Source organism: Rhopalosiphum maidis, chromosome 1 (genome assembly GCF_003676215.2).
Source record: "Rhopalosiphum maidis isolate BTI-1 chromosome 1, ASM367621v3, whole genome shotgun sequence".
Taxonomy (NCBI): Eukaryota; Metazoa; Arthropoda; class Insecta; order Hemiptera; family Aphididae; genus Rhopalosiphum; species Rhopalosiphum maidis.
This window is the reverse complement of record NC_040877.1, coordinates 47,384,945-47,404,773: the sequence shown is the minus strand read 5'-3', so window position 1 is coordinate 47,404,773 and position 19,829 is coordinate 47,384,945. Positions and strand designations below refer to the sequence as shown.

General features: G+C 26.4%; 2 protein-coding genes across 3 annotated transcripts in view; one reads left to right on the top strand and one right to left on the bottom strand.

The window, feature by feature from the left end:
- Positions 1-19,829, bottom strand: part of LOC113548206 (connectin-like) — a 220,300-nt gene that overhangs the window by 176,928 nt on the left and 23,543 nt on the right. Inside the window, exon 3 of one of the 2 annotated variants that reach the window (XM_026948961.1) lies at positions 14,490-14,539. The exons of the other annotated variant lie outside the window; for it this stretch is intronic. The gene's annotated coding sequence lies outside the window, so the exon portion shown is untranslated. The remainder of the gene's footprint in view (positions 1-14,489; positions 14,540-19,829) is intronic. 2 annotated transcript variants of the gene reach the window in all.
- LOC113547772 lies at positions 14,459-17,260 on the top strand. Its single transcript, XM_026948262.1, has 2 exons — positions 14,459-14,553; positions 16,870-17,260. Exons 1-2 carry the CDS (start codon positions 14,459-14,461, stop codon positions 17,258-17,260), a joined length of 486 nt encoding a protein of 161 aa, XP_026804063.1.

Here is a 19,829-nt window from a genome sequence, read left to right as displayed (position 1 = left end):
TTTATACGTAATATGCGTTTCTTATGGTGTACGAATCGAAGGAGTATTACCTTACGGACGGCATATTTTATATATTATATTGGCTTTCTTTTTGTCTATGTGTGTTTTTCCCGTGACGTGTCAGAAAACTACCGTACGATAAAAGCCACTGTGTATAGCTAACGGGTGGGGTAAATTTATATATATATATACATATATGGATTATGGGTTGCCTTTTTTTTCTCCTTTTTATTCGCTTCCATCCCCCACCACTACGTCACCCATATACAATTGACCGCAGGCCCTCCTCACAAAAGGAATTGTTGGCCATTCCATGCAGTTCGCCCTTCGTATATATATACACACATGCTCATTCAATATTGAAATGTCCATTGTGCTTTACGTGCTCCCCGCGGTTCGTATATACACTGTTTTAATATTGCAAGCGTTTCGCCTTTGGCGGGAATAAAAAAAATTTACCGAGTTTGCATGGGTGAAACGCACGAGTCGGCCATAATTCATGCTCGTGTAAACGTCTCGGTATTCGTGCCATTACGTTACGTCAAAACCGCTAGCGAGTACCTACACCTATATTAGTAAGACTACAGAGCGCGTAGCATTTGTTTCGACTTTTCAAAAATTCGACCCCCTTCTTTCTCCTTCCCACCGACAACGCCGAATTTTATTATTACACGATTGGAAAAATCTTAATTAGATGGGCGTCACCGACACAAGTGTTCTGCAAGTCCCCCCTAAGTGGGCGTGGCTGTCATCGTGTTGTAACCCGAGGGTTCTACTATACGGTGCCGGTGCTAAACGCAAGAGAACGGTAATTGGAAAATGATTCAATTATCATTTGGCTAGACACCGTGGCTCACAGACTTCCCACACGATGATTTCACTATTGCGTTTCCGTGGAATCAACGTATAAAATGTCAAAGCACTTCTCTAAGACCATCAGAACGAAAAATTTCTGTTTATCATATAAATAACCTCTATGTACGTATACCTGTAGTGTACGGTACTGTCAAAGATTAAAAATCACACGTTATTTTCGTAGTAGTACACATATTTATAGTCTATAAATATTATTACATTGTTCAAATAAAATCGTAGTATAAGTAGATAATATAGAATACTCAAATTTGTGAGTATTATGATGATTGCCGACCGCTTTTCATAAAATCCTAGTTGAATAGAATAAGCCGAATATTTTAGTTACCAGCAAGATAGTTTAAACAACAGCGGCGTAACACGCGTAAAATATATATCATGTATAAACACTAAACAGTATATTTTATGACAATATTCTAACCGATAAACTACGCAGTATCCCCGACATCGCCATTACGAATTTGAATAATTATTTATAGTGGTAAACTTTGTATAAGCTTTATTACCACGATATTATACTATACACGATTGGATATTACATAATATTTAAAATTATAAAATACATTGATACTAAATCTAGGTACCTAAGTACTTTTCAAACAATTTTTGAAAATCAAAAAGTGACACATTCGTTATTATGTTGATATTATCATTGTACCGATCCGGTAATCATTGATTGGATGTTAAAAATGAAACTTACAAAAGGTTACGCAAATAAAGTAAAACGAGAACAATCCCTCTTTATAAAACCGATTATTTACTTTTTTCAGTTATAATGTGGCTGTCCAAACTTTTATTGTACGAATACACTTATTTTTCATGACTGAGATTTACGGGACATAAATAAAATAACTTTGTTTTGATTATAAAAGACATATACAATATATAGTCTAAAACTATCCGCTGTGCACAGTAATATTATTACGTTTGTACGCTACTCCAAAAATTCTTTAACAAACGAAATTGTACGTATATGTTTTATAGAACAATAGTTAAAAAAAAAGTGTTTTTTTTTTCATTATTCGATTTTTATGAGCTTATTGTTCACCAATTTCTAGTACATTTACTTATTCTTTATAAATTAAACAAGTTACAACCACAATATATTATACACCACATAATAAGTCAAGAATATTCAATGTTTCATGTGCACTTAGATATTAAAAACAACATGGAAAATATACTATATGCAACATTTTATAATCGTAATAAACTTTGTTTAATGCCAATAATACTATTATTTTATAATTGTTTACAATAACACTATTACAATTTTTTTATTCGTAGGTATAGTTATTATTTTTATTTTTACAATTTTATAACTTTGCTATAAGTTATATTATTAACATAAATGTACAAACTATAAACAAAATAACCTTTGATTCAATTTCCAATGTTTCATATATCACCAATAAAAAAAAAAATACTCTTAATATCTAAAATAAATCAAAAATCTAATACAATAAATAGATAAACATTTAATAAATTTCTATAAACCATATAGCTGCAAGTAAAACTAGAGACTTCATACACTAAAAAATCACAAAATATGTATGCATTTATACCCTAAAAATAAGGAAAAATGCTTAAATATGCAATAATAAAAAAAAAAAAGAATCTTTTAAATTAACGTCTATACATAAAAGGCATATTATACCGATATACTTCTACGTTGACTACATGAAAAAATGATAAAACGCATGTAAAATATATAATTTTATATCCGAATCAAACTATAAAACTATATATTATTATACAGTTCACAAATCATAATAACAATTATAAAAATTAAATGTTAATGAATAAATTTACTTAAATAATATAATATTCAACAAAATATAATTTTTAATAACTGTATCATATTATAACTTACAAATTTATGTATACATTTTTTTTAAATATGAACAAGTACATTGAAATGAACTATAAAAATGTATTAAAACACGCAGACTAAATTCTTATAAATTATTTTTTTTATATTTAAATTCAGTCATATGAAACCTATTTAAATTTTAAAATATACTCAAAATTCTTTGGTCGTATTTTGTTTTTATTATTCATTATTAATTTTAACGATTAATAGTTTATTTATAATTAGTAACACATTCATTCTTTAATTTGCGATTTATTATGAAACGATATTTTATTATTTTATTTTAGATTAATAAATTAATAGTCAAATATTAAGTAATATGAGATCAATGTTTAAAATGTTTAGCTTTTCTAATCTTGACTGGAATAGCGTTAGTTAATAAAGACCAATAGTTATTGGATGATAATTTATGTCAATATAATACAGTCATGTTATAGGCAAAAGCATATTATATGAAATCAATAAATGATCGTACGTAAAAAAAAAATAAAAAATTGAACATGTCAGATAATGCAGGCGGGAACATAGGTGGTGTTTCATACGCATGTATATTGTTTCCTCTAAAAATACTCATAAGAAGGGGTCGACTACCCTTATAAAGGGTCGTCCTACGCCTACACCGTTATTATAACCAGTGTATGCAAATTATATTATGTTAGTAAAGCAGCACCGACAGCAGCGTATAGTAACAATCAGAAAACGGTAACAGTTGGGTCGTGTATTAAGATTGGTTTAATTCGTATAAGATCTATTTTTTGGGGGGGGGGGCAGAAGCGCGTAATTTTAATATTCTGAATACACTTTGTAGAGAATCGGTCGATTTTTCTCAAGACCTTTAAAGTAGTAAAAGGAGAAGGGTGTTTAATATTTTATTTGCAGTGGAATGAAAAATCATTAGACTCTCTCTCTCTCTCTCTCTCTCTCTCTCTATCTATCTCTCGCACACACACGCTCACTCACCTTTTACATACACGCTGTGTGCGTGTATTATAGCATGATATTCACTTAAGTTTACAAATTTTGTAGTTAATTCTGAGTTTGTTTTCTCAAGGGGCTCATGTGTCTCTTTTCTACGTACCCTCACACCTACATCATATTAGTATTTATTACAATGTATCCGAATGCTTAAATCCCGAGCGAACCATAAGAATTGGATACTTGGAAATGTGGATAAATTGAAATATAAATATATGAATGATGAGGTAGAGCTTCTACGGTATATAGGTATGTAATACGTTTTTATTTATTAAAAAATTAGTATCTCTATACATTTAGAACTAAATATTCTTATCAATATTTACATAAATAAGTATCAGAATATTTTATATATAATTTAAAAACCATAACATACATGTTATATTATTAAACGTTTATTGTTTACAAATTAAATGAAATGTATGTAGAGTAGGTATATATAACAGAAGAACCAATTTTTTGGACACCTGCAACGGTAAAAATGCTGAAACTTGCCCCAGATAAAAATTGTTACATAATGGCACTATATACCGACTGAATCTTAGTCATAATACAACAAACCAATACCAACGATTAGTCATATAATGACGCGTCTAAATAGAAAATGCATAAACAAAAAAACTACCACCCAAAATAAATTATACCTAATTATCTATTACAACAAAACACATCAACAAACCATAACCGCTTGTCATTTATACTTGTTTAGTACAAGACAAATTTTGACAAACGAAAGTAAAAAATGTCAAATATACTATGATAAAGTATTTTTTTATATATATATTAATAATAAAAACGATCAAAAAATCAATTAATTCATATTAACAACCTAACCACAAACCACTTATCTATAACTCATGTCTTGTCATAAATATTCACAACCCCATTATAATCATTCAAATATACTATTAGTATTGAAGCAAAATTATTAACAATATTGTTACAATATTACTGTAAATTGAACACTGTACTCAAATTTTAATTTTAAGTTTTAAATCAAATTTCAAAATGCGATATTGTCTATATTATAATATAGTCTTAACCTACTATCAAACTTAAAGATCCTAAATGTTTGAAATTTAGTAAAATATGTAATAATTAATTACTATATATTGGCAACACGCACGTGTGAGTATGAAATTTTAATTTGTAAAGTTTTTGAAATTTCTTCATATTCTTTGTAATTTATTTAACTTAGGTACGAATATTATAAAAGTCTTAAAAATAAAATGAATTTCAATTTAAAATATAAATTAGTAAATTAAAAAAAAAATAGGGTACCTATTAAAATATTTAGTTAGTCTAAATATTTTTAATACGTATGTATACTTATATGAATTATATTATTATATATTGAACGAGTATAATTAATTCTTACATAAAGCCCTGGAATATATTTAAGTTAAACTTAAATAATTGTATTTTTAAATTAATATTGATTGAGTTTAATTTATAATTACTAAATAATGATTGTTAAGTGTTAATAATTTGTAAATCCGTAAATATATATGTATAAAATCAAAATATCGTGTTTACAACAAAAATTATTATTATCATACTATTGCACAACATTGTTAAGTCGTTACAGAACATTATTAAGTCACCAGACGTCATTGAAGTTCAGTGGTGAATTTTCCTTTAGTATTCTTTTTGGTTCCGAAAATGAATCCTAGTCACGTAAGTATATAGACCAACTAGACGAAAAAAAAGATGAGGTGGATAAAGTCTTGGGTTCTTAATGCCACCACAACTGGCCTGCCAATCCAGTTTACATTAATAAAACTATCACAAAAGTTAAAAGTTCAAGAATATAAAATAAGAATTTATTTATAATGTGCGGCGTAAGATAAAATAGACAACTTTTACAATTTAGAAATATAATTAACAAACATGAGCTGGATAATTTGAAGTATAATTTAGTTTTGTACTGTGTACTCACGTGAATCCATTATAACATGATATTTTTATGAGATTTCGGTGAGTATTTCAATCATAATAAGAATCCATAGAAGCATTATTGAAAATATTAGTATTCGAGTACAAACTTTTAAAAGTTAAATGAAAATACGTCACTCCTACTAAATATTTTATATTATTGACCTGTTTGTAATATAATATAATATAAAATTTTAAATAATATAATAAAATAAAAATTGAATCAGTAAAATTAATTATATAAAATACATAAATAAGTAATATACTTTTAAAAATTAATACATTTTTGAAGATTGATATTAACGAATTATAAAAATAAAAATATGAAATATTTTATTATTATTGAGGCATAATAAAATTGGACAAATATCTGTTTAAAATCGTCTAAAAATCAGAAAATGTGTCCAAACTATTTAAAGATAAATATTTAAAATCTAAAAAAAGCTAAAAACTAAAATTATCATAACTAAGTTTTAACAAAATTAATCTTCCTTAATGAACCGTGTCAATAAGATATTATAATAATTATAATAGTATGATACTTTAATATAAAAAAATATATGATTGTATATATCATGTGTTATGTAGATACTACACATACATTTAATAAGAAAAGTAATCTACAATAATTTATAGTTTAAAATAATGTTTTTACATAATTTTAACATAATATTTATTATTTAAATATAAACTATTAGGTAACCTTCGATGATCTTATAATCGGTTGTTTTCTACATTAATACATAAACTATCTTACATAAAATAAAATACATTTTTACGTATTATAATCAATTTATATATTTAGTAATACAATGCTAAGGTATATTATAATAAGATCGAAATTCTATATTTGGTGAATATTGATTGCAACACAATACTATACAATATATTATATAATATGATTAAGGGGATTGGTGGTGATTAGTTATATACATATCAGTTTTTTTCCGTCCTACAGGTCAATCTAATAATGGGATAATATTTCAAAAAACTAATCTGAATTTGTTATAATATCTGCTTGAGATCGGGCAATCCACATTTTAAGATTTCTGATATTAATTCCGCATAATTAATTTTTTGAAAATTCCTTAATTTTAAAATATTCAAACCAGATTTATATGAATTGGGGAGCTTAAATTAGGAAAAGTAGACTGACCGATCTCAATTAGACATAATCATAAATTCCAATCAGTTTTCAATATTATTATCACATTACTAGATCGATCAAAATAATGGAAAAAAACTGATATGTTTTGGTTAAAGTAATAATAATAACTGATCACCACCAATTTTCTCCCCCTTAGAAACATATGTAAACTATAAGTTTCGATGTACCTAGTGAAATGCAAAGCACCTAAGTCATTATTTCAACTGTTCGCCGTTTTAGAATAATTCATTTTAAATAGGTATACGATATTATATTATATTATTATTGTTAATGCTAAATTTGTAACGTTAAACAAATAAATATATTACTGTGTATGTAAATAGCTATAACCCACCACTATTGAATATTGATATCTAACTTAGACTAGAAATGTATAAGCTGTAGGTTTATAAGATTTCAGCTTTAAAATTTATGTTGAAAACACTTATTGAACATTACAGTATGAAATAATTTGTACGATATGGCAAGTGAGTAGTTTACGTAAAATTTTAAAATAACAATTTCATAATTGGATATAATACTTATATTACATCTTACTAAAATATAATTGAATGTTATTTTTATTGATCAAATAAACTTTTGCTATACCCTGTACTCTCAAACATTTTTATATTAATACTTAACAATACAAAATAAATAAACTAATTATTTTTTCATTTTTAAATACAAATAAAACTTTGTTTTAGTTTGAATCTAAATTACTAAAACCGTATCATAAAAGAAGTTTATTTTAAACATCGAATCATATTTTATATAGTAATTATTTTTTTTTATATAAATCAAAACATTTTTTTTTTAATATACCAAAGAATATCGAAAAATATTATAATAATAAATTCGAGTTTTTGAAAAAAATTCTGAATTTCAATTAAATATTATATTCAACAAACTTAAATATTTTTTTTTATTTCTTATAAATTATAATTTATAGTTTTTTGATCAGTAACAAATCTAATTTACGTAGAATTTCGTAACCTTTTACACACGTCTAAATAATACATACCTACCTATTATATTAATTCTATGATAATAGTAAAAATATTTTTTCATTTCTTTATAATATTATTTATTATGAAACATGGACAAAGAATTCAAAAAATATTCCTCGTAAATTCATAAACAATGACAATATAAAATTGAAAATGCCAAATTACTTAATTATATAATAATAATAATAATAATAATACACACACAATTTATACAATGTCGATAAAGACAGACATATTTTAATACACTCAAGTTGGAACTTGGAAAGGAATTGGGATCATCCCAGTAAGACAATCCATAAGACGCAAATTAATACCAAATAACTGGCAATTTATAAATATCTAACGAGTTATTCGCAATAAACCGTTTTGAGGCTGAATGAACGCATAATAGTCATCGAAATTGAAAATGGCATATCTGCTACCTACACCTATTCACTGAATTACTCGTCGTGTGCCTTCGACGGTGATTATTAATTAAAAAGTTTTGATGAAACGAACGCGCACAACTATGTCATACATCATATATGATGTGATCCCGGACAAATTAATATTTTATGTTACCTAAAATTTATGTTAGAATTTAAGGTTATCAATCGTAAAAGTTACATGCCTATCGGAAATTCGCGTAACGTGGTAGGGTGGAATTGTGAAATAATATGAATCGAAATCCCCAAACAAATAAATACCTATAGTTGATTTAATAAAGGATATGATGATGTAATATGATTAAACCCTGTACCAATGTGAACTACAAATACGAGTTCGTGTATTCCGCCAAACAATCTGATTTTGTTTTGTAAAAAAAAAAAAACACACACACACACACACACATTGTGTTGGTTGGTATACGTTGTTTAAAACTCACAGTGTTGTATATACTTACGAAGAACATACATGACGATTTGTTTTGAGCGAAAACTCCTATTTTATCTTTCAAACGTGCATTAATATAAATCCTAATTTTTTACAATTTATAAGTTTATCCAATTAAGACCATTTAATAATTTTATCAAGTACTTAAATTTTTTTGTACAATTTAAAAAAGTGTCAAAACATAATACAAATTTTTATTTAATGAAAACCGTCATTTTTAATGTATCAAAATTCGAAAAAGATCGTTTTGAGATTTTAAACATTATTTACCAATGATAATTATTGTATCTATTAAATATTTTAATATAATATGATTATATGTAAGTAGGTATACTTGTTACGTTTGTGCATTTATCAATATAAACCTACTAAGCTACATGCATTTTATATATAAAATAGACAAAATATTAATTCAAGTATTTACCATTCAAATGATTTTGAAACATTTTTAAATTTTTTGCAATTTTCAATTTAATTAAAAAATAAATTTTGTATATATTAATAATATTCGTTTTAATAAAATGATTCTAATAAACGTTTATTGTACTTTTTGAAGTTTTTATTTATAGTAACAATTATATCTATATTCGTTATCATTTTATCAATGAACATTATCGTATCATACATATTCATATGTGAATGTGTAGTGTTATTTTTCGTAATCATTACTTTTAAATTTTAAGAAACATTTTGATGTATTCACCTAAGCACTTTATATTAGAAAACAACATTTAAAATTCAATTATGATATAATAAAATTTAAAAAAATACTTAAATAGCAACTCAACATTGTATGAAAATAAATGACAAACAATGATACAACTACCATTTACTGGTATTATTTAACTGTTAAATATAATGTTATCATACAACAAATATTATAATATAAAAAGCATTATTTAAAAAAAAAAATATTTACATCCATCGTACGATTCAAAAAATTTACAATCATCTTATAATGTAATATAAATATATATATATGTGTATTATATACTTGATGTATAATTCACATGATATTTTGTAAAAATTATAAAAACTACGCGATTTTTCATCAGTATTTTATTACACATCGAAAACCTGTAAATTTAGAGAAAAATAAATATTTATTGTTAATTATAAAATACAAAAAATATTAACATAAAAAATAGACAATACATTAATAATTACAAATTGGGTATAATACACACAGTATCGATTCCACGTTTATCGCTATTTTTAATAATTATTTTTTTTAATTAGTAGATGAAAATTTATCCTCAAAAATATTGACATTTAACCAATTATCCACTACATATTTTAACGAATACATCACTACCAGATTAATGTTGCGCTTTTTTAAATTGATAAAGTTCTTGACAGCTAATGGCTATAAAAGGAGATAAAATAATCTTAATAAATGTTATTGAAGATCACAATCAAGTGATTATTATCTAGAAACTTTTGTGTGATAAACGTTCCCCTCGGGATCCTGAATATTGTAAGATATACTTTAAGGAAAAATAGTATAAATCAAATGAGTTTTAATTTTCAAAATGCTCTTTAGACACGATCGTTATAATATCTATACCGCTTTAATCGTTTCACTCTGAAATTAATTTAAATTAATACCTTGGTAATATTCTGGGAGGTGAAAACAAATTTGAACATAAAATTATCTCTAAAGGAAAAATGTGTTTACTTATAGTGTTCTGGTTAAATAACGTGTGTCATCCAACGTAGCAGTAAATGAATTTCAACTGAATAATCAACATTTGTTATATGCTTGGATTGCAAACTTCCCAAAGGCCATTACATAATTTGCTTAATACAGAAAACATACGAAATGAAAACGGTATTTTAAAATTTATAGCCCGTCTAGAATGAAATAATAACAAACTACATTATATAAATATCAATATACATTTATACAATTATTCCCTAACATTTATTAGCTTTATACTCAAAAATATTAAACACTGTAGTGTCTTCATATGCCCGCTAAATGTTTTAGTGTCTTTGTGTATGAGTACATTCAAATAAATAATATTTTACTGTATATTTAGCAAAATGTACAGTTAAGTAGGCTTTTTTGTTTTAAACCAATTGAAATAAGAAATAAATGCATTTAACATTATAATGTGATATAAGTTGTCATTATTAATTCGTTTAAAAAATATTGCATTTTGTTTAATACTGTAGACTTGTAATTATTATTTTATTGTGACCACTGAAATCGATTTGTTTTTTATATTTTACACAATTTGTATAATCTTAAACCCTCCCACATTTTTATAAATACAATGAACCGTTTAATTATTGATGAATTTAAAACATAAAGAAAACGGCTTGTTATCTTCAACTAACAGTTACCTACCCAGAGATGGTCGGTTCGATGTGAATAAATTAATAATTACTCAGTTTTTTTGTAATAATATATATTTATTTATTTTAAATAAAATATCACGACTGCGCTAAAGTATTTTTACAATGTTCTCGGGAATCTGGATAGAATTTATAAATGATGACCGTTATTCTGATTAAGACTTAACGAGATAGCAGATTTTGGTAAACAAAGATCAGTTTACCTACAATATTAAAGTTTATTTCTTTTTGCATGTTACACAACTACCTTAAGCTCGAAAGTTAAACGTTAAAAGTTAAAAGTTCATAAGTTAAAATATGTTTTACCATTCAAAATTATATTATATAATATTTAAGGTATTTTATTTAGAATGGTATAATATAATACAATGTAAATATTAAATATTTTTGTTGTACTAACCAAATAAAAATAAATAATTCAAAGCCAATTCTACTAGACGTTATGCAAATGCTCTGCAAATCTAAAAAAAAAAATCAAAGTTGTAACAAATAATAAGTATTACTATTACTATTATTTTTAAACAATTATTTTTAGTCTTAAGTCTTAGTATTTTTAGTCTTGCCCTATATAACTGTTGTTTGGCTTTTAACATGTATACAATTTGAAAAAAAAAGTAACAAGATCATAGTGCACTCAACCTTAGGGAGGATTTATATTTATTAGATTACATTTTGGAGGTTACTTAAGTGGGTGTTTAAGGAATTAATGAGTATGTTATCTTTTAAAATTTAACTTAAAACGACTTTGTATGGAACTCTCCTTTTAATACTTTAAACCTTATATTAACCGTTGTGTAAATGTTTATAAATTCTAATTAATAAAACATATTTATCATTTTTTCCATACTTATTGTTCAATGGATGAAATCGCACAGTTTTAATGATACATAACTTTTGATCAGTTTTAAACATTAACATATTCCAAACAATATATAAACTTAAACATATTATATTCATTTAAAGGTATTATTCACAGTTAAATCCAACATTTTTATTCAACATTGCGTACATTATTCCATTGAAAATCCGTATTTTTGGGCTTCCTCATTGTATATTTATACAGGTTGTTATATTATAAAGCTTGTTTTGAATTTAAAAGTTCAAACTAGTTCGAATATTTTATTATTAAATTTAGTTTGAACATTTTGTATTATTTACTTATTTAATACTTTGGTCTTTCATTCATAGAAAGCCGACAGATCAACACATTATTTCACTTTCAAGTACATAATATTATATAATAGGTACACATTTTTGTAAGTACACACATTTATTACCATTTATCAACACAGATGGGCATACGAATAGTTCGTGTGAGCATGCTTAAAACTACAAAAAACTTTTTTGACTTTTTCAACAAGATTTTTCATTCAGCCAGTATATATATATATATTATATATATGGGTATATAAAAATATAAACAATACATTTCTCTATATATTTATGGGATTTTGAAAATATTATTTTTACATAATTTTAAGAAATTAATGATATAATTTAAATATTGGTTGTAACATTAAAATGGACACATGTTTATATTATAAATTCCAAGTAAAACGACGGATGTTATGGTTTTACAATAATATGAATTTTGTTCTAATCTCACCATCATTTAGAGAAATAGGTAAAAATAATTTAATTTTAAATTGCAAGTGTAATTTCTGATAGCTATTTAAATATCATTACGTAAATAGTTTTAAAAATATATGTGTGATTCTGAGGTCTAATTTTTCCATATCATACGCACAGTTACACAGACATATAGTCTCTTAGGTTATTTACAAATTACGTTTTATATTTTGTGCTATTCGCGGAAATGGTTATAGTATGGTTATCATAATATACATCTAATTTTAGAAAATTCTGAAAAATGACTATATAATATGGGATATGGTCATATAGCATGTAGCAATAATTAGCGGCTAGAGAACAGCTAACAGCGTCAACGTCGTTAAGAAGGTATAAGGTCAGGGAATCCAGACCGTGGTCACCAGTGTTACAGTGTTACGTAAGTAGTATACCTACTACCTATAAAAAACAAATTTTAAACCAATTAAGTTTATTAATTATGATTTGTCAATATATTTAAAGTTAAATTGAGCAAAAATATGCACCAACATGTTATATGATTGTACAAATTACAAAAACCAAAATGTTTTCTTGTTAAGCGATAATGTTGAGTGTATAAAAAATTGCCCTGTCGTGCGCATCATAGATGGTACACGACTGCTGGAAATAAATACTACGATTAAAAAAGCCTTATAAATTATATACCTGCCGCATGTTTGTACGCGATTTGTTAAGTTAATGACGGCTGGATATATACATAAGGGTATAACAATATACACAAAACCGGTACTCGGGGAAATATATATTAGGGACTCGGGGTGTTATTAGGAAAAATCAAAATTAAGTGTTCGGAGAGTGGGCGAGAGCACGTAATATAAGGAACGAGCATCAGATAACCGGCGAGCACGTAATTGCGCAGACGTATAAAAGTATATATAGCGCCAGTTATCACGTGTATATGATTAAGGGCTTGCGTTTTTACTTTTTGACGTGGTTGCCGAATGTATATATAGTGCCGCGACGGATGAAAGCCTAACACGCAAAACGGAGCACTTTTAACTGGCCATTCGACGACGGTATATGCCGCACGTCCCCGAAATTAGGTGAACCTTTGAATTACCACTAAACTACTAACTTTATCCGGTATGCTTCCAAACATCCGATAAACTTTCTACTAATTTCAATTAATGGGTAATGAGATACATATACTAAAATTAGAGGCTCTTTTAAACTTTAAAGTTATGCAGTACTATAATGCATTTAAAATATTTGATTTTTATTGCCTTATAAATTGTAAATTATCAGACGTGATTTTTTATTTATATTTATTTCGAATGAAGTAAATGGTGCTCGGTCAATTAATAAAAAAAATAAGACTTCTTTCAGCAAATAAGTTTTAAAAACTGGCAAAACATTAATTATACACTATATACATTATATATATATAAATATATTATACAATTATCCAAACCAATTAAATATGAATACTATTTTGCTCGAAAAACATAATATTAGGCAATTCAAACCGTCAAGTTAATAGAATTATCAGACCTAATATTTAAAAAAATAATTATATAGCAACAAATATCTATGTGCATGTTTAAACAGTTCAAGTTGCATAATTATGAAAAAAGAAATTCCCAGATGAATACCTATTATTATTATTATTATTGTTATAAAATTTATAACTTAAATTTTAAACGTACACTTTATTCTCTGTATACTTAAGAGTTACTATAGTTTCATGTTTTATATCATAATAAGCTATTATATAATATACCTACACTTAAATTCTAAAAAAAAAAAATTATTTCCAATATTAAAGAAAAAATTGTAAATTATATGCAAAACATCACAAACATATTTAACTTACCTTTTTTGTATATTTGTCTAATTGGAAGTACAGTCTATTGTTTATGGTATCTGGACAAAAAAAGGTAAAACATCATTTACGTGATAAATTGCACCCCTGCACAACAGTGCAGAATAGAAAAAAATGTTACCTTTCACTGAACACTAATAAACTATCGAAAAAAGTATACGAATTTGTATGCATAAAGAGCTGCCGATTTGATTAGAAATAAAATCTAACGTTCTATAAATACTATTGAAAATACAAAAATTGAATACAGATGAATATATCAAATAGTAGAACTGTAGAAGCGATATTTCTTTCATTATTCACGATATGTAGATTGTAGGTAGTGGAGTATACATTTACAATTTCCATTTAAATCAAAATTATTTCCTAACAGTAAATAATTTTTATATGGGAATATCGTAAATAGAAAACATAGAAATATAACATAATATATTATTTTATTGTCATAAAAAATATTAGTAATTTTATATCGACTCGTGACTAATACGTTTTTATTTTAAAATGTATTATGGATTTATTATACGTACGTATTGTAGCTATTTATGTATAATGTATATATAGTACATATAATATACTTGTTCAATTGTTTAGAGTTTGTGTTCATATAAATATATATTATTTGATGGTCACCGACTTAAATGGGGAAAAATACAAAGGGGAAAAATTAATAAAATAATTTTGTCTTTTAATTACTCATACTTTACAGATAATTTATTTAAACTCAAAACCGTGTAATAATTTATAGTAATTTATATTTTAATTAAAAGGTCATATTAATTAAAGCAAATGTACACCCGACTTTAAATGAAAAAATGTTTTTACATAAACTAATAAATTGTATACATCATTATTTGTTTTGCTGTTATACAAAAATATATAGGCACCTATTATTACATTTTTATTCAAAATTGTTTTATATAAACAGTTTGGTATAGGTAAAATAATAAAATACACGACTAAAAAGTAAAAAATACATGAATAAGTATCGAAATTATATTATAACTTATCAATAGATATATCATACACATATAGAAAAAATAAATCAGAGGAACTCGATTAGCGATCTGCTGCATTGTGTATTAATTTATAGATTAAATACTTAACCATGATAGAATAAAATTAATCTAAATATTTTGAAAATTGTTATGTATATAAAATAATAATATATATAGATGCGAAAAGCTTCAAGAGCTTATGAAAAATATGTTTTTTATAAGTCTTATTAACTGCCATTTTGGAATGTTTATATTTTACGTTAATAATATATGACGTACTAGAAAGTGAATTTAAATGTATTATAATAATATGATATAATATATAACATATGCACGTGTGCACTCTTTTTTATATACAATTGATCGAGGAAAATAATGTTAGATGTCAATAGAATTTCTGTGTATTTTTGAAAAAAATTATTTTCTTCCTAGATAATATTTTTTTTTACAAAATATGCACTGAAAATGTAAATATTTCCCAAAAACTAATATAGTTATATGTAGATTCTGAACATTTACCGATGAAAGCGACGTTACGAAACTACATTTTGTATTTACCTTTAGCAATCACACAAATGCTTAGAAGTCCTTGCTCTAATCATGGCTATTGAAGTATTGAATATGCATATTTTATAGGTTCCCTTAAAGTTACTTATGTATACCCCATGGGTTTTATCGGCTACAATAATACATATTATAGTGAATTCCATAGTTTCCTCGGAATAGTCTTAAATTACTATAATCGAATGTTGAATTTGTAACTTGTTAACTTATTATACTTTACAAACGTTGTACTCGCGCGCCTTCGCGTATTATTGTTATTATAGACTTACGCTATTAAACAATACAATATTATTATTAGTAATACCGAACCTATCGATCAGTTTTGTTAACTCGATATTATTATATTGTATATTTATACCATTTTATTCGCTAACTTTTTCAATTGATAATTCAATGTAAACGTCAAATTCAATAGACAAAATTACTGCCAACTGCCAAGTGATGCCATGTCGAAACATTCGTACGCAAAACATTTATAATATTCATCGTACATTATACGATATATATGTGCACAAATACAGAATGACACAGGTCTCGGAACACGCCCGCAGTCCCGGTAAACTTTTCTTTTAGTAATGTTTTTAAAAATTATTTTCTGAATTCGATGATCATTTTTTTATCATTTAAAAATATGTTAGGGTCATCAAAAATAACTCAATCGATGAAAAATATTATAGGAAAAAACACTGGGTGGTACTAACATATATGCGATGTTCTGTCTTAAAATACCACCTCGTGGTTTGGTTGCAAACTTTGGTACCTATACTACATACATAATTTATTTTATAGTCAAATTTTGGTCATTTTTGCAGGGTTTTAGACCCGAATTACCACACGAACGTAAAGAATACTAGACAGTCCGCCGCATTGGCGAAATCAAACGCATTTGGATCGCAGTCCTTGACGTTCCCCTCGCCCTATGACCTGGCTGGGAGATTAAAATTCGCGCTGTGCAAAATCAAACATGCTGAACAGTGCGCGGAGGCCGCAATCGGTGACGGAGCCTATTTGTGTCGTGGAAGCTGCAAAGGACAGGCAGCCGACATTGGCTGCAGAGAAGAAGCGGCCGTCTGCGTTGCCGAAGCTTTGTACGTGTTGAGCTATAAAGAGGCCGAAGTGATGTTGGCACACGCTAAGTCTACACTACCACTGGAAACTTACAGTTTGGTGTGCGACAAGTACGCCAAACTTAAAAAAAAATGACTGTCGATAACTGCATAATAAACATTATAAATTCACTTTCAACGAATTATAATAACACTTACACCGCAATTATATATGCAAGGCGTTTTCTTTTCTACGTATTACGTATATCCTATCTTACTAAACCATAAGCTGAATAATAATAAAGCGCATGCGTGTGTCTATGAATCTTTTCTTAAATACGGTTCTTTACGGATTTCGTAACTAAAAGGGTTTTTTGATAAAATTATTTTATTGGTCAAGGTCTCATCTTCTGGAAAAAACCACGTTTTACAGATGTGCTTAAAATTTTTGAAAATGTATGAAAACCTGAAATATTAATGGTACTTTGTAACATAAATCATTCGGAACATGTGTTGCTGTAAATGTATAGAAAAAAATTGATTTTTAAAATAATATTAGTTATCTACGTGGTATCACTACGATAATCACAGTACACAGCGTATAAAGAAATAAAATAAATAATTAAAAAATATTAAGCAAATAGTAAATAATTATTATATTATAATATAGGTAATAGTGTAATAAATATATTATACGGAACGAACGCGAAATGGGATCAAATTAATTATTAATACGAGTGCGTAATAATATTATTAAAGCAAGTATAATTACTTGAGAAAATTCGGGAAAATAGGAGCACATACCAAGAACTAAATAAGATTCTCATAAAGATCAACTTTGCTGTACCATGCGAAAACATAAATTTCCCGTTAGACCAACATTTCTATAACAGTTTACAAGGTTCATGGTCAAACATTCAAACATTTGCGTATGTTGTATTCTTACGAACACCAGTTTTAAAGAATATTAAACTTAATTCACTTTACCACGAATAAAAATATAAAGCACTTTAAAAATGAATTTACCACAATAATATCCTTGTCACAGTTTTATTATAGTGTAAATAACTGTTTATTTTAATAATTATAATATTTTATGAAATAATCATCAACAAATCGATCTCTATTACAAAACTCTTATCTTGTACATTCCAAACAACTTATGATTTTAACCTAGCCTAACTTGATCTGAATCTGAAATCCTCGATTTCATTAAACTCCAACATAAATCTAATCCTAATAAGAAAATTAAAAAAAATTATAAAGAATATAAGCAAATTGTATTTAAATAAATAAATAATTTTTGAAAAACTGAACTTGAGCATGTCGCCTAATAATTTTATAAAATACCAAAAATTGATTGATTTTTATTGGTTATTAAAAACATCTTTAAAGCACTGCAGATATGCGTGGATAAATTACTCCAACCAACCTCAGTAATAGATTTCTTTTTGCTTTTCCGTTCCCAACAAAACCACTCTCCATTTGGGTTTTCGATTGATATAGTACCTATAACTAAATCCCAAAATGAATAACAGTACCGACGAGGAAAGCTAGTGACTTCAAACTTCATTAGGTTCAATAAATGTTATTCGTGTAATTTAACTCTAAGCTTATTAAATGACTATTAAATAATTATAAAACGAATTTGCGATTGATCAATTGACATTATTACAATAATTTTAAATGTATATAATTTATTTTAGTTGAATAACAACCGACAAAAAATCCCATATTGCAAAATCAATGAGTAAATTTTATTAAACCGTTATTATTAAAATACATTACCTTTATATATTGTTTAATTCTTATAAACGTTTGTATGTCACTGAACTCCTCCTAAACGGCTGGACCAGTTGTGATTAATAAATGTGTGAGTATTTGAGTGGATCTCTAGTAATTTAGATTCAAAATTGGACTTTATAGGTGATGCTGCAATCAAATTTTAAGAAATGTTGTCATGGATATGTCTATAACACGTGTGTGAATCTTAGACGCCAATGATCACGGTAACCACTCATGTAGTTTTTTTTTTAATGTAATAAGCTACGAGGGAAGTTTTAAGCCTAGTTTTATCGATTCTACTCTCGTCCACGGAATATTGAGAGATAAAATATGAATAATGAATATACCAGTGGCGCCGTCTCGTGTCAAATTAAAAAATAAAATGATACAATTTTAAAACTTTGTCCTTAGCGTAGTAAAGCTTAATACAACTAGAAGAATTACCAATATTGAGTTAACATAAAATTTTGGCATTCAATAAAAATCTATTAAAACAAAATTAACGATTTACAAGTGAAAACGTATAATACGTATACAAAAACCAAGATACATTGATGTAGTACCGTACGTTTGTTCGGGCAGAGATGATTTTAAGCACATTTCTAATTCTATAAGTTAATTAACGATCAAGTTATAAATTTAATTTAAATACACACATAAAGGTATAAAAGGAAAGTCGTATCATCAACGAGTATAAATAACGAATTGAACAAAATTTGAACCACATAACAAGCATAATTTTAATGGGCAACGAAGTGCACGAAGATAACTGATATGCAGCTTGCTCTCGTGTAAGCTTAGAAAGCAATTAATACATCTGATCATAAAAACGGATAATACAGTTTACAATGAAATATTATAAAATTGATATAAACTTTGAAGAATATCAAGAACAACATTCGAGCAAAAAAAAATCTTAATATAATGCTACTTTTAATTAA